General features: G+C 41.2%; 1 protein-coding gene across 1 annotated transcript in view; it reads left to right on the top strand.

Annotated features, from left to right (window-relative positions):
• DNER (delta/notch like EGF repeat containing) overlaps nucleotides 1-14,621 on the top strand; it is a 109,092-nt gene that overhangs the window by 64,287 nt on the left and 30,184 nt on the right. Inside the window, exons 5-7 of the mRNA XM_081861545.1 lie at nucleotides 4,531-4,676; nucleotides 10,627-10,780; nucleotides 13,531-13,644. Of these exons, the coding sequence (XP_081717671.1) occupies nucleotides 4,531-4,676; nucleotides 10,627-10,780; nucleotides 13,531-13,644 (414 nt within the window). The remainder of the gene's footprint in view (nucleotides 1-4,530; nucleotides 4,677-10,626; nucleotides 10,781-13,530; nucleotides 13,645-14,621) is intronic.

The following is a 14,621-nucleotide window of genomic DNA, read 5'->3' as shown; positions in this document are numbered from 1 at the left end:
AGCAGTACACAATAACCATACATAAAACCATACAATAAAAAACATATGTTTAAAATCAGAGATCAGCTATTATAAAAGGTTATGTTCTTAATTGCCATCATAAGCTTTGCGGAATAGGAAAGTTTTCAACAGGTGCTTAAAGGTTAAAATAGAAGGTGCCCTCCTAACACTGAGGGCCACCTCCAAGGGCCTTCTGGTGGTTCCCTCACTGAGAGAAGTGAGGTTACAGAGAACCAGTCAGAGGGCCTTCTCAGTAGTGGCACATGCCCTGTGGAATGCCCTCCCATCAGATGTCAAGGAAACATCTGACTTTCAGAAGACATCTAAAGGCAGCGCTGTTTAGGGAAGTTTTTAATGTTTGAAGTTTTATTCTGTTTTTAGTGTTCTGTTGGAAGCTGCCCAGCCAGATCATCATCATCATCATCATCATCATCATCATCATCATCATTATCTCAATTTGCAGACCAGGCTGGTGAAACCAAAGGCTCAGTTTCTGGTTGCTAGTAAATGAGCCATGCCAACTTGGGGGATGAGCAGTGGTGCTCCTGCAGATGACCTCAGTGATCAAGCTAGGATATAAAGGCTTAGGAGACCCTGAAGAAACCCTGGACCTAAGTTGCTCAGGGCTTTGTGAATTAATACAAGGACCTTGACTTTGACTTAGTAGTAGATGGGCAGACAGTGCAAATGTTTTAACAATAGTGTCACATGTTGTCAACTGTGTGACTCCATCAGCAGTCTAGCCACTCAATTCTGCATTAGTTGGAATGTCCGAACTAGGTCCCACATTGCAGTGCATTGCAGTAATCCAGCCTTGAGGCTACCAATGCATGGACAACAGAGGTCAAGTTATCCCTGTCCAGAAATGACGGTAGCTGGTGAGCCAGACAAAGTTGGTAAAAATGTACTGATGACACCTTGTTCCAAAACTTCATTATCACTCACACAGGCAGAAACTGCTGCTAATTTTTTATTTATTTTTGTAGTAGCAGCAAACATGATAGATAAAATATTAGATGAGGTATGGGAGTTCCCAATATAGCTTGGGACTATCAAGTTGTAAAATCTCTTCCACTCTGGTTCTGTCTAAGGGAGGGTGGCTATATTTCCTTCTCCTCAAAATCTGATAGACTGAATCACATATTATTTTATGGGACTTCAAGTGTGCTTGTTGTTGTTTAGTCGTTTAGTCGTGTTCGACTCTTCGTGACCCCATGGACCAGAGCACGCCAGGCACTCCTGTCTTCCACTGCCTCCCGCAGTTTGGTCAAACTCATGCTGTTAGCTTCGAGAACACTGTCCAACCATCTCGTCCTCTGTCGTCCCCTTCTCCTTGTGCCCTCCATCTTTCCCAACATCAGGGTCTTTTCCAGGGAGTTGTCTCTTCTCATGAGGTGGCCAAAGTATTGGAGCCTCAACTTCAGGATCTGTCCTTTCAGTGAGCACTCAGGGCTGATTTCCTTAAGAATGGATAGGTTTGATCTTCTTGCAGTCCATGGGACTCTCAAAAGTCCCATGGACTGCAAGTGTGCAGCCAGCACATACAGTTGGATCAGGGCCTATGTATAGAGTTTTAGCAATGAGAATTATTTTGTAGGTCACATTTAAGGTCCTTAGTAATGCAAAGAATCTCATACTAATAACTCATGAACATTCCCCCTGGCAATGGGCTCTAGGCTAGTTTTGTAGTAAACGGTCTTAGGATAAATGATAGAGGCAGATAAAAAAGAGAAAGTGTGCGAATGGCATTTATTTGTTGAATTCAACGGGGCATTAACTGCAAAGTTAATAAAGCAAATAGTTGCTTTATTAAGTGAGTCAGGCACAGAAGTAAGCATGTCATGGAAAGTAAGATGTATTAGTTTCTTTTTTCAGTTAAATGAATTGCCATTGTGGTCGGCCATATATTTCCACTATACACCCACCCACACACCCACACCCACACACCCACACCCACACCCACACACCATGGGAGTGAATCTGTATCATGACTTGTGATGTTCCCTTTGGGCATTGTGTTCTAAATTAAAAATTAAATGCTGCTGGGTTGTTGAGGACAGCCAAGCTGCCTCTTGAAGTGGTGGCAAAGCTTCCCCACCCCCATTTAAAAACTGAGAGGGGATGGGGGAGAGGGAGAGAGGAACTTTCAGCCATCTTATCTAAAAGGGCAGGTCCCTCCCTGATTTCTTAGACTTCGACACACATACCCTGACACCAGATCATAAATTTAAGCAGCCATTCTGTACTTGGAAGCCTGCCTGCTCATTTATCCTTCTCCTTGTCCTAGGATATGGCTATATATTGCGTGTTGAGGTCCCCAATCCACCCCCCAATAACTCACAACGGACACGTAATTTTTGTTTAAGATTTTTGGCATGATTTTGGCCACAACTTTATTAAAATACAAACTGTGAGTGGTTGTTTAGGCATTGGTTAAGACTATCTGTCCCCCCGCCTGGGGACAGAACTGACTTCCGGGCACCACCGAAAGACAGTGCGGGGGAAAGCAAGTCGGGGAAGAATTGGAGCTGAGACACAGACCCTCAACTCTCACCCGCCTGCTCCCCGAAGGCTTGCCGGCCCTAGTCCCATTCCAGGGATTGGACGAAAAGATGGCAAGCCCCAGGATTCCTTTAACGGAATTCCCTTTCCGCAGCAACCATGGAGGGGCAGGCCCAGCCTATCCTGAACCCCTCCATGGAGGGGTAGGCCCAGCCTATCCTAAACCCCTCCTCCACCAGATTTATAACCAATGCCTAACCACAACCTTACAAGTTGTGACGATTTGCTACGCAGTAGGCAAAAACCACCCAGCCAGCCAATTTGCCAGGTGGAAAAATTCCTACCAGGCCCCTGCTCAAAGGCAGACGACCCCATGACAGGCATAGCAAGGTCAACGCAACAAACCCCTTATTCTAGGGCGGGTGGGCGGGTGATCCGTTGCACGCAGCAAAAGAGAAAGTACAAGGCTGCGTGCAGAGTATTTAAACCTTTTACCCCTCCCACCAAAACTGCAACATAACTTTTGCCCCAGCAACTCGGCAATCCAATCAATGCCCCCTGGCCATCTTGGAGAACTTACCCAGCAACAAAGGGGTGGCTCAGTAGACCCCACCGCAACACGTGCTCTCCCTGAAGGAGAACACGCTTTGTGCTACATATTCATTACAGGCACCACAGCAAATACAATATTCCAGTTATGGAGCAGAATTTCCCAAGAAGTTGAAACATCTGAGAAAATATGGTCTAACTCTTTAAAAATGGAGGTGCATTTCCCATTAGAAATGTTCAAGAATAATGGGGTTCAGGATTAGTTCTACTTACCTTACAAATGTTATTTTTTTGGGACAAAAGCAACATTAGGATTGAATTTAGAAGGGAAGCTAGGGTTCCCCCCTCCCCTCATTCAAATGCCTCAGGAGGGGGGGAAAGTCCAGCTTATATATTTTTCTGTCTCATACTTTTCCGTAATTGTGGTGATTTGCATAAAAATGGAACATTTGTTTCCTTAGAGCACTGGCTGTTAAGTCTGAGAGAAAACTTAATCTCATATGCATTTCGGCGGGATTCAGCACTGCCAAGAGTTATGTTGCAAATAGGTTATAGCTTCAGGTGAGGAAAAACAGCATGAGCAACAGAATTGCAAATTCTGCACTTGGTTTTCTTTAAATGTACACAGAAAGGGAAAAGAGCAAAGAAAACATATTCAGTATAAGCAGCATGATTGTTTTTCTCAGCATGGCTACTGACATCATGCCATCATGGGCTTTTAAGAGTTGTGCTGGTGCTACTGATGTGCTGAGTTCTAAACTGTTCCAAGTCGCAGTGTAACACATTGCAAAATGTGTGTGTTCTCGCTTCTAACGCATCTTGATTTCTGTTCGAGTAGCCATTCACCTCACACAGGGCAATCCACAGTTTCCCCCCTTCCCACCCCAACCCCCCGAAGAGCAAGTGTGCTCGGTCTTCCTTGGCTTGTTGCTGTGTGTATATGACAAATATTTATACTTCTTCAAACTTCTAGGGTTCCACCAAACATCCCTCTTGTTTATCAGTGACCCTCTTTTTCAGGGGGGGGGGTCATATTCCCTGGCATCCACCACCTCAGCTTGCTAATAGTGTGACTTCTAAGCACACATTTCACATTTGCTGGTATAAGAGAGCTTGGACCTAATCAACAGGGATCATAGGAAGATAGAAAACTGCTTTATACTGAGTCAGACTATTAGTTCATCTAGTGTTGTCTACACTGTGTGGCAGCAGCTCTCCAGGGTTTAACATGCATGCACTGAGCTCTAGGGGGTGCCATCTCAAAGCCTGGTAAAAGCAGCCATTGGAGGCCCCTGATTGTGTCATGGTGCAGGGAATTAACCCTTCCCCTGTACCTACACGGCATCTTAAACACATGCCTCCCCCATGTCTGGTCTCCCTGGTCTAGTCACATGACAATGATTTGGCAAGTTATTATTTTAAAAAATAAAAATAAATCACAATATTTTAATAACAATGTATTTGGTCTCTTTTCCTTAGGTTTTGTGAATGATTCTGTCGCCAAATGCATTGTGGCTTTACGCTTGACTGTGATAGTAAAAGTCAGCACATGCTTGGCAGGAGAAAGCCCGTCAGATGACCTTCCATGTTCAGGGAAAGGAAAATGTATCACAAGAGTGTCTGAGGTAAGAGACATCATTATGCCTGCTGCATGGAGTGGGACAGAAGCTGGAGAGGGCTGAGGAAGGAAGGAAGGAAGGAAGGAAGGAAGGAAGGAAGGAAGATGGATCAGTATCCCACCTTGTCCATGAGAGGCTCATGGGGACTGATGGATGACTCACATTGGGCAGGTACTAGGCAACACAACTAAATGACTAAACAACAACAACAAAGGCCACAGGAAGCGGCAACTAGCTGGTGGGTGAACTCCTAAAGGGCAGCTGGAGAGCAGCTATTGGGAGAAAACTAGTAGCAGAATACAGGATACCTGTTGGCAAGTTTATGGATAGTTCTGACCTCAGCCATGATGAAACTGAGCCATTTATATAATTATCTAGGCTCCAGTGTCTGAAGTGAACTCCCTTTTACCCTTGGTGAGAAGTGACCTGTTAGAGGAGCTGTGCTCTGGGCTTAGGATCCTTCACAGCTTCCATTCACTGTGATTTCTTGGGAACTACTCATCATCTCTGGCAAAAAGGACCAGGTAATTGGATGGACCTGTGTAGTTGGGATGGTTCCCCAGAGGCTCTGGGTGCCTGCTATGGGGCACTGGTTTCAGGTATATTAGTGCCATTTAATTCCCAGGCTTCTGTTCCTGTTTGTGAAGCTGGTTTATTGCAGGACTCTAATATTGCATCTCCCAGTTCTGCATTTGGATCGCCTATGAGTATTTTCTTCTTTATTTTATTTTTTGGCAAGAGTTGTGCTAACTTTAAAAAGAAAAGAATGAGAAGAAGCCAGCAATTAAAGCCTTCCCTACCCAGACAAGAACAGAAATTGAAGGGAAAGATGTTGCAGCAGCTCTGCAAGTTGTTGGATGCCTTCAAGGCCTTCCACCACGAAGTCTGCCCTTAATATTGCTAATGGTTCTGCTAATTGTGGATAGCGTAACCTCAGTAACGTGGAAACAACTATTTCATTCTAGGAAGCTAATTTTACAAGCTGGTGGTGAATGAATTGTTAGAAAATCATTATAGGGGCAGTCGTGTTGCTGTACTCATCACAAAATGTTTTATTAATTTTTCAGTTTTTGGAAGACACTTGAATATGCTCCGTGTTTTCCAGATAGTTTTGCGTGTTGTGTATGCTTCCTATTATTATGTTGTATTGTGTCTGGCCTGGTTCTGCTCCCAGACTTTGCACAGTTCAAAGCATTATACTTGGGATCTTAGGCTTAATCAAGTCAGATAAATGTTATGTGCTATCAGCCTTCCTTAGCACACTAGAAGGGGGAAAGGTGCTGTTATTAGTGCTCCTGTCACATAGAATAGTTCAGCTAGGATTCTTGGCACAGCAGGAGATTGCAGACATTTGAGGACTTTGCAGTGACCTTGCCACGAGGATTGAAATTGTTAGATATTCAGAGGTGGTTTAGCCTTCAGTGTCAACATTTATTAGTTACCGAAACTACAAATCTATGAAATCCCCAAGTATTTGGGTAGAGGGGAAAAACCTAGCAACACATTCCTCATATGGGATTTACAAGGACATCTGTCACTTTGGATTTGGAAACTGAAAATGGGTCTTATTCTTAGATGCCAAAGAGATTGAAGCTGCACTTCTGTGTCGGCTTGCCTGAGGACACACTGAATTCAGTAAGACTTGCTTATGAGTAAGCATGCATAGGATTGCACTGTGATTCCGAACGGCAACTAGTTAATTCTGTTGAAAGCTAAGTCAGGCTCCTCCTCCAAGCAGCTGAATATTCCATCAGGCTATAGGAGAGTAAAAGAAATGAGACCACAAGGTCTCTTCATAGTTGTTCCTATGACTTGCATAGACCCCACTCTTGCAAATATTCATGCTCAAATTCATGCTACTGAAACCTCACTTTTGCCTGGGTTGTGTTTCTCCTGGGTCTTACACTTGACAACTAGTTACAAAGCCCTAGAGGAACAATAGCTCAACAAAACTGCTATTAGCAAAGAGCTCACAATATTGGTACTTGGAAATGTCATGTAATTCTTTCTGCCATCAAGATGTAACCAGTCTCCAGTCTCCTTTAAAGTACTTTTTGAGCTAGCATATAAAGAGGCTTGTTTAAGATGATCAGTTTTATAAGTGCCATCAAAGTACTGCTAGGTTAGCCACCCAATCGTAAGTTCGCATAGAGCTTAGATTGAATGTTAGTTTTGCCCAGGCTATTGTTTCCTTTTCCTTAGCAATTCCCCCCACAATTTTATTTTATTATTGTATTTTTTGGTCTGCTAGTTGCAGGGCAGAACTTTAAGCCAATAAAACTTGACGCAAACAGTACAATTTAATCAGTTGGCTCATGGGAAGTGTAGGCTTAATTAGGTGTGAGATCTTTTGCCACTGTTTTTTTTCCACCTGGGGTGAGAGATGTCCAGAAATGGTAATTTTCCTACGTATTACAGCAGTTGGCTGCCCAAACAGTATGCTTAATGTGAATCATCCATAGCGTTGGGTTCCTTCTTTCTCTGATTTTATTCACAACCCCTTCTCAAATGCTAAGCATGTTCCTAGAAAAGAAAACCCAAAAGGCATTTTGCCATAAACAAGCATTGGTGGCAGTGGCTGGTGCTTCCGCTGCCAGAACAAAGATCATTTCTGGGATCATGATCTTTATAATTTTGGTTCAAAGGTATCAGAGTGCACAGTAACGGACCACCTCTAAGCTCTGTTTACCATTCCATAAACAACTGTGGTATTATGTAATGCTGGAATAGTCAATAAAAGAATTGCTGGACTGCCTGTGATAAAACATTGCAAAATGTTAAAAAGGCAAAAAAATTAAATCCACGCCTATCCTTATACAGTTTTGTTTATTTCCTAAATTTATTTATCATTTAATACTAAGTCTCTAAGTGGCTTCCAAAATAACGATCAAAACCTCTTTCCTAGTCACATATTGACTTACAATATACTACACTCACTGCACTAACACCATGTCCACACTCAAATTCTGTTGTGGATCTATACAAATCGTGTAGTAGCTGCTCCTCCTCCAATACCACTCATTCCAATCTAGTCCCACATCTAACACACATCTGCCAATAGACCCAAATACACCATTCACCTAGCCACTCTAGTATCTTCCTCTCAGTCACCAATCTATTATCGTTGATCACTTCTTCCACAGTACGAAAAATGCAGTGCAATGTTTTTGTTATCTGCTCCTCAGGCGCATCAGTGTCGTTATATATACATTTAGTAATGTTACCTTGTGGTTTACAGTTTGCAATGTGCTGCCTTGATGGCCATGCAAGGCTGAAGGAGATAAATATATGCAGCATTATTTTATTTATCTATTTATTTTGCAGATTGGTAAACCACTTCACTGCTGGAAGCTATCAAAGCAATGTACATTAAGATAATAAGAGTTAAATTACAAAAGATGCAGACTCTTAAAAACAATTTAAACCATATTTGCAATTGTGCAATTAATATTCCATGAAATAATTGGCTCACACTTCAGAGAAAGCCTTAAACAAAAATTGACTTCAGTAGTTATCTAAATATCAATATACTAGGTATCTGCCTAATTTCGTCGGGTAACTGATTCCATGAAACTGGAGAGGCAACTCTAAAATTCCAGTTTCTAGCGGAGGTGGGTTGTGGAACCTACATGAGCCCCACTTTGAAGTAGGCCTACTCAAGAGTGGGGAAGACTTCATTTCCCTTGAATTTGGGCCTGCTAAATTTGAGGGAAGCTCATATTGTTGAGCCTCCCCTTTTTGAATATTCACACCACGCCTGCTAAAGGAAACATGAAAGTAGTAAGTAAATAGCTTTATAAATATTCAGTTATTTGTAAGCAGCTGTTCAGGTTGCCTTTAACAAAGGATTATGACAATCGGTAGTTTTCTTAATTCTTTGCTCTTCAAATAAATGAGTATATGTCACCATAAATGTTAACTCTGTGATGGGAGGAAGATGACAGCTGCTTAGCTAATAACTACTAATGGTACCTAATCATCTCTGCATAATAAGTTGTCTAAGTCCCAGTGCTATTACCTGTCTGAAATATTTCTCTGGAAGTGTTGAGACATGCTTCATTGTCAATATTTTCTTAAGAATAAATTGTTCTTTCCATTTCTTAGTAAATTCTTACAATGCGTCATCTTTTGACAGGAGCACTGCCCTTTTTGTACATGTTGAATTGTCAAGCTAGTTTTGTTTCTTACCTTCTTTGTAGTTCTCTAATTTATATTTTACATAATCCTTAGCTTTAATTGGAACGAGTTCATATGCTATATTGGTGCAGTAAAATAGAAAGCCTCTTTGAGATGTTGCATAAGAAGCTAATAATAATAATAATAATTAATAATAATGATAATGGCAGTGCTATATTATCATGTCTACTCAAAAATAAGTCTGACTCAGCTCAGTGGGACTTATTCCACATCATTGGGTTTAGGATTTACAGCCTAAGTGAATAAGGCCATGGGTTTTCTCTGTTTAGTTGGTTGCTTGTTAATAGAAATCTGAAGAAATTATAGGTAGCATAGCCAATATGATGCCCTCCAGGTATTGTTGGACTTCAGCTCCCATCAGTCCTACTTTGCATTGACATGTTTTTTCTGTGGTACAGCAGGAGCAGGGGATAAGTGTTGCAGGAACTATTGAGCAGTGTGCTCTAGCACATTCCCACCAAACTATGGTTTGTTTCAAACTATGGTTTGATGTGATGAGTGGATTGGGCTGCTGTGTTTTCCCCTTTAAATAGCCACATATTTTAATACACGTTATGTCTTCTCAGAAACCTTTCCCCATTACCTAGCATTTCCCGTCAAGAATAGTTTAAAGACTGAAGGAGAAATGTCTCCTTGATTTGCATAATGACCATCTCAACGTTTTCTGTGAGGTAGCGCAACAGAAGGACAGTCCTTCTAATTCGGCAGTCAGAAAGACAGGTGGAAAGGATGAGAATTAAACATTGGGAAAACGTGACTAGAACAGGAAAAGTAAAATAGTTTAATTTGAACTATTTTTTTGACAAATGTGTATGATAGTTTTAGACAGGACCAAGAAACTGCTTTGGAAAGGCAGATGCTTCTCATGAGAAATAATCTATATTTGCAAAATATAGGACACTCCTGCGATGTGAGTTGTTGCAAGCAAGGCTGGACATAACAAACACCTTATATTTAGCTTTTGGTTTATATAAATGCTTGATAAAGGCAAATGTACTGTGGAGATTTGTGTAACAGTTGCATAAAAAGCGCTGCAGTTTCTAGGACAACAAAATAACTGTTGTGTAAGCTCCCCCCCCCCCCCGCATTTCTAATAGTAGTGGAAATTATCAGCAAGGTACCAAAGAATAAATGCTGAATATCTAACATACAGGTTCAAAATATGCCGCTTACCAGAAGAGTATTTTAACAAGATTATTTTTGCTCTGCCTCTTTTGTATTTCTTCCACATCTCACAGGGCATCTCGTAGCCAAGAGCTGATGTGTTACTCTTTTTTTGCCTATGCTTTGCACTGCATCTTGTAATATACAAAGAGAGTTTGCATAGGAAATATTTGTGCAGTTTCTTGGAAATAATCTCCACTGTACTCAGTGATATTGTATCAAGGAATCATCAGCTGCATGAATGTGAAATTCTGGCCAGATAATTAGATTAGATTTTTTAAAAAATGTGTTAATCCTATATTTCACTTTGAATTCTCTCCACTCTTTGTGCTTATGAAAAACAAAACTAAAGATGATCCTGGAAAAAAAAAAGTTTAGTCTATGATAAAGCTTGCGTTAGGCTTAGTTGGCAGAAACCTTAAGTTCCATAGCAGTTTTTATTGCCTAAGTACCTTTCATGTGTTATTTCCCCCCTATAGATCTTTTAAGTTTTCTTAATTGATCATTCTCTGTAACCTTGATCAAGATCTTGGTTTCAAAAGAAGCTTTGAGGTTTCATTTTTATAAAGTTCATTTTATAATCTGTTTGTTCTAGGAAACTTTTTTCTGTGACTGTGAAAGTCAGTATTTGGGTGGTCTCTGTGAAGAATTTGATGCGTGTCAAAGCAATCCATGTCAGAACAATGGAACCTGTGTGGACATCACAGAAAAGCATGATGGAAGCAATTTCACCTGTACTTGCCCTACTGGTATGTTTAACGTTGTGCTTGGAATTGTGTCCTTTTGCATAGTGCAGAGGTTTTTCAACCTTTTTGAGTCCACAGCTCCCTTAACCAACCACATTCTTTCCGTGGCACCCCTGTGGGCTCAAGAGCCCAGTTATGTCACCCCTTGCCTGCAGAGCTGGCCGCCTCTCACCTTTTTCAAACACATTCCCTTGTGGAGTGTTCCCTTAGCCCCCTCTCCTTGGGAGTCCTCTGGGCTGCTGCTGCTGTCCCTGATCTCTGAGCTGCTCCCCTGCCCCAAAGAGCGGTGCTTTCCAGAGGCACCATTCGTCTGTGGAGCTGCAATTAACAGCTGTGCAAGCCTTTGGGAGGCAGAGATGTGAGAGGGCATCAGAGGAGGTGGGCACCCCTGACCATGGCAGACTGGTTGAAAATCACTGGCATAGTGTCTTTAAGCTTTGCTTAAGGCCTGTATTTTTTGCTTTTGCTTAAGGCCTGTATTTTTTGAGAATGAGAGTCAACTACATGTTGCCTTAAACATGCACTGTGCAACTCCGTATGGCTTTTTAACTTAAAAATAAGATCCCCTAATCAGGGCTCCCCTAATCAGGATTGTTGCATGTGTGTCTGGGGGGTGGGGTGGGGTGAGGTTTAATCCTGTCCACCCACATGGTTGCAAATAATAATATCACCAATCAAAATGCCAAATTTCAAAAGGAAAAGAAATGCCCTTATTGGTTCCAATAGAGCATTTTCTTCTGCTGCTACTTGGCATTTTGAGGGGGTGGTGGTTGGTTTTTCAAAGATTACAGTGAGAAGGTAACCTCTTCCCATGCTCTATGCTCCTAATCTATATCAGGCTCCTGAACCTCTTTCATATACAAGGAAGTAATTTCCTGGGGAAATTACTTACCTGGGCTTAGAACTGTCTTACATCTGCAGCAAAGCCACAGTAGAAATCAGCAGGCATGGGTAGTGAAGTCATGCAGGATTGGTTAGACAGAAGAAGAGGTGACCTGTTCGATACATAGCTGTGGTAAAGATCTTCCCTCGCCCAAGACCAGCCTGTCTCTAATCCACTGCAACAGCATAAATGAACGGCATTCCTCTTATCTCCTCTTATCGGAAACTTCCCTTAGTCTTGTTGAGTGAAGGGACCACAATTTAAACATCATTAAATGTTGGAAGTGCAGAGCTACCTTTTGCACAAATGGCAGATATTTCATGTCCTGTAGGCTTGATATTTCTGTACTGCATTTCAATCCCTCACCTCCACTTTATAAATACAAATAGTTTATATTAACATTTTGAACCTGAGTTAAACACTGGTGGTAGGAGGAAATTAACTATCAATGCACGTATGTCTTAATCTGTTACATTTAATATAAATATGCAAATGCACCCAAGCATAGCCTTAACAAGAAAGATATGTAAATATAGTTAAGTAATGCTTTAAATTCTATTAACTGCAAAGTACATTTGAGGAGATAAATTAGTCTGTAATTGAACTTGAAGTAGAGTTCCTTGAATAAACTGTATAGTTAAGGTCACAAGTGAGTGAAATCTGTTCATTCAGTAGACATGAATATAGCTTGACCATAACAATATCTGAGAGAAAAATAAAAATGGAACACCTCCTCAGTCATTTCAAGGGGTTTTTTCATTTTTGCTTCAGAAGCTATTGTAAACAAATCCGGACTTTAGTTTGAAAGTATCTGGAAGTGATAGTAGCATAATTCTCCTATGCTAGACTCGATATAGAAATTGGGGAGGCTGAACACGAGAGGCAAGTTTTTCCATGCCCAAACTTCCTCCACCATAAGGACAAAAGATGACCCTGCAGGATTAGATAAGTGGCCCACCTAGGCTAGCATCCTATTCTCACCGTGGTCAACCAGATGGCTGTGGGAAAAGAGCGAGCATATAAACACTCTTCCCTCCTGAGCACAGGAACACTCTTTCCATTAACTGGTATTAATGAGCATAGCCACCATGGCTAATAGGCACTGATAGCCTTACCAAAAGCCAAGCCAGGGTTGTAAACCATGGTTTGAAGTTGGATTGGTTCCCTAATCCATAGTTAAGACAAGCGATTGCCAGTCCATGTCAGGCTCACTCCATTCACAAATAAGTTAACCCCCCCCCCCGTGTGTTTATCTCTCTCTGAATTTAAATATAGTGGTACCTCAGGTTAAGTACTTAATTCGTTCCGGAGGTCTGTACTTAACCAGAAACTGTTCTTAACCAGAAGCACCACTTTAGCTAATGGGGCCTCCTGCTGCCGCTGTGCCGCCGGAGCCCGATTTCTGTTCTCATCCTGAAACAAAATTCTTAACCTGAAGCACTATTTCTGGGTTAGCGGAGTCTGTAACCTGAAGCATAGCATATGTAACCTGAGGTACCACTGTACTTATTTTATCACCATATATAAAAATTTGAATTTTACCTCAGTGTGCACATTTCGAAACGTTTTCCCTAAATGCATGTCTCTCCTCCCCCCCCCCCCTGTATTTTGTTATTTTTCCTTTGGCCCAGAACTGTATCACAAAATTAGGAGAGGTTCAAAATCTGAAGGATAATTACAGTCCTGTCCAGTTATTAGTGTGGAAGGTATAAATCAGGTTGGCTTGTTTAAAAATGCAGACAGGGTGAAATTTTCCGTCCCTAGCTAAGACCATCTGTAGCATTCTGCTTGCGTTCAGACATAACAATAAACTGCTTCCAATTTCTCCTTGTCTCTGTGTTTCAAAACAAACCATTCCATCATGCTGAAGGATATACTGGAGTCCTGTGTCAGTCAGAAATTGACTACTGCAGTCAACAGCCATGTCAAAATGGAGGTACCTGCATTTCTAATGTTGGCGGATTCAGCTGCCAGTGTCCAGAAGGTAAGCAATAAATGTTGTCATCTTTAAAAAGGCTTGTGTTCTCTGTTGGGGTATTTATGTCTCTATAGTCCGGTTTACTGACTCCTTAGAGTAATTAGGGAAAACCTGAAGCAGCACTTTGTCACTCCTTGTCTAGAATTTAAAATCTTATGCTTAATGAATTTCACGGCATATCTTATCCAGCAAGTTGCAATTTATTATCATCAGTAAATACAGTATTTTTCAATGATATCCAATTGAATTTGATGCAGTGTGTTAGGAAAAGATGGGGAATGCAAGCAGGCTCATGAAGTATGTGGTTCCTAGGATCAGCGAATAGGCAGGATAATAGGACTGTGAATAACTCTACAGCCAATGAGTAACTGATCTCCTCTGGGATCATCTTCCCTGGAAAGGTCTGCCTGGTTGGTGTAATATGCGTGCTTGCTTGCTTATTTATTTATTATTCATTCATGCATTTTATTTTATTCTGTTAGATTTATTATCAACCTTTTATCATAAGATCCCAGGATGGGTTATAATGATGAAATACACAATTGTTTATTTCTTCATTAAATTTATATACAACCTTTCCTCCCAAACAAGCCCAGGGCAGCAAACAACAATAAAACAATAAAAACATCTTAGAATACAGATGCAGACTGGGAAGGTTCTCCACTTTCTCAGTTATAGAACAGTGGCAGCCATAACACACACACACACACACACACACACACACACACACACACACACAATATCTCCCTCCCCTCTACTGAATCAGACTAGGATAAAGTTCTCCACGTAAAAGTTTAATTGAAAGAAAAAGGTATTCTATATACACTGAAAAACAGCAGAGATGGTGACTGTTGAATATTGTCATGGGAGCGAATTTCAGAGGGCAGGTGCCACCATACTTCAATAATTTTGCCATTGAAAATTGCAGTTTGATTACCTTCAGCAATGATTACAATTATGGCCATGTATCCAACTGAATATGA

The sequence above is a fragment of the Podarcis erhardii genome (genome assembly GCF_964252035.2).
Source record: "Podarcis erhardii genome assembly, chromosome: 5".
NCBI lineage: Eukaryota > Metazoa > Chordata > Lepidosauria > Squamata > Lacertidae > Podarcis > Podarcis erhardii.
The sequence above is the reverse complement of the archived record's forward strand: the minus strand, read 5'-3'. Positions and strand labels throughout refer to the sequence as shown.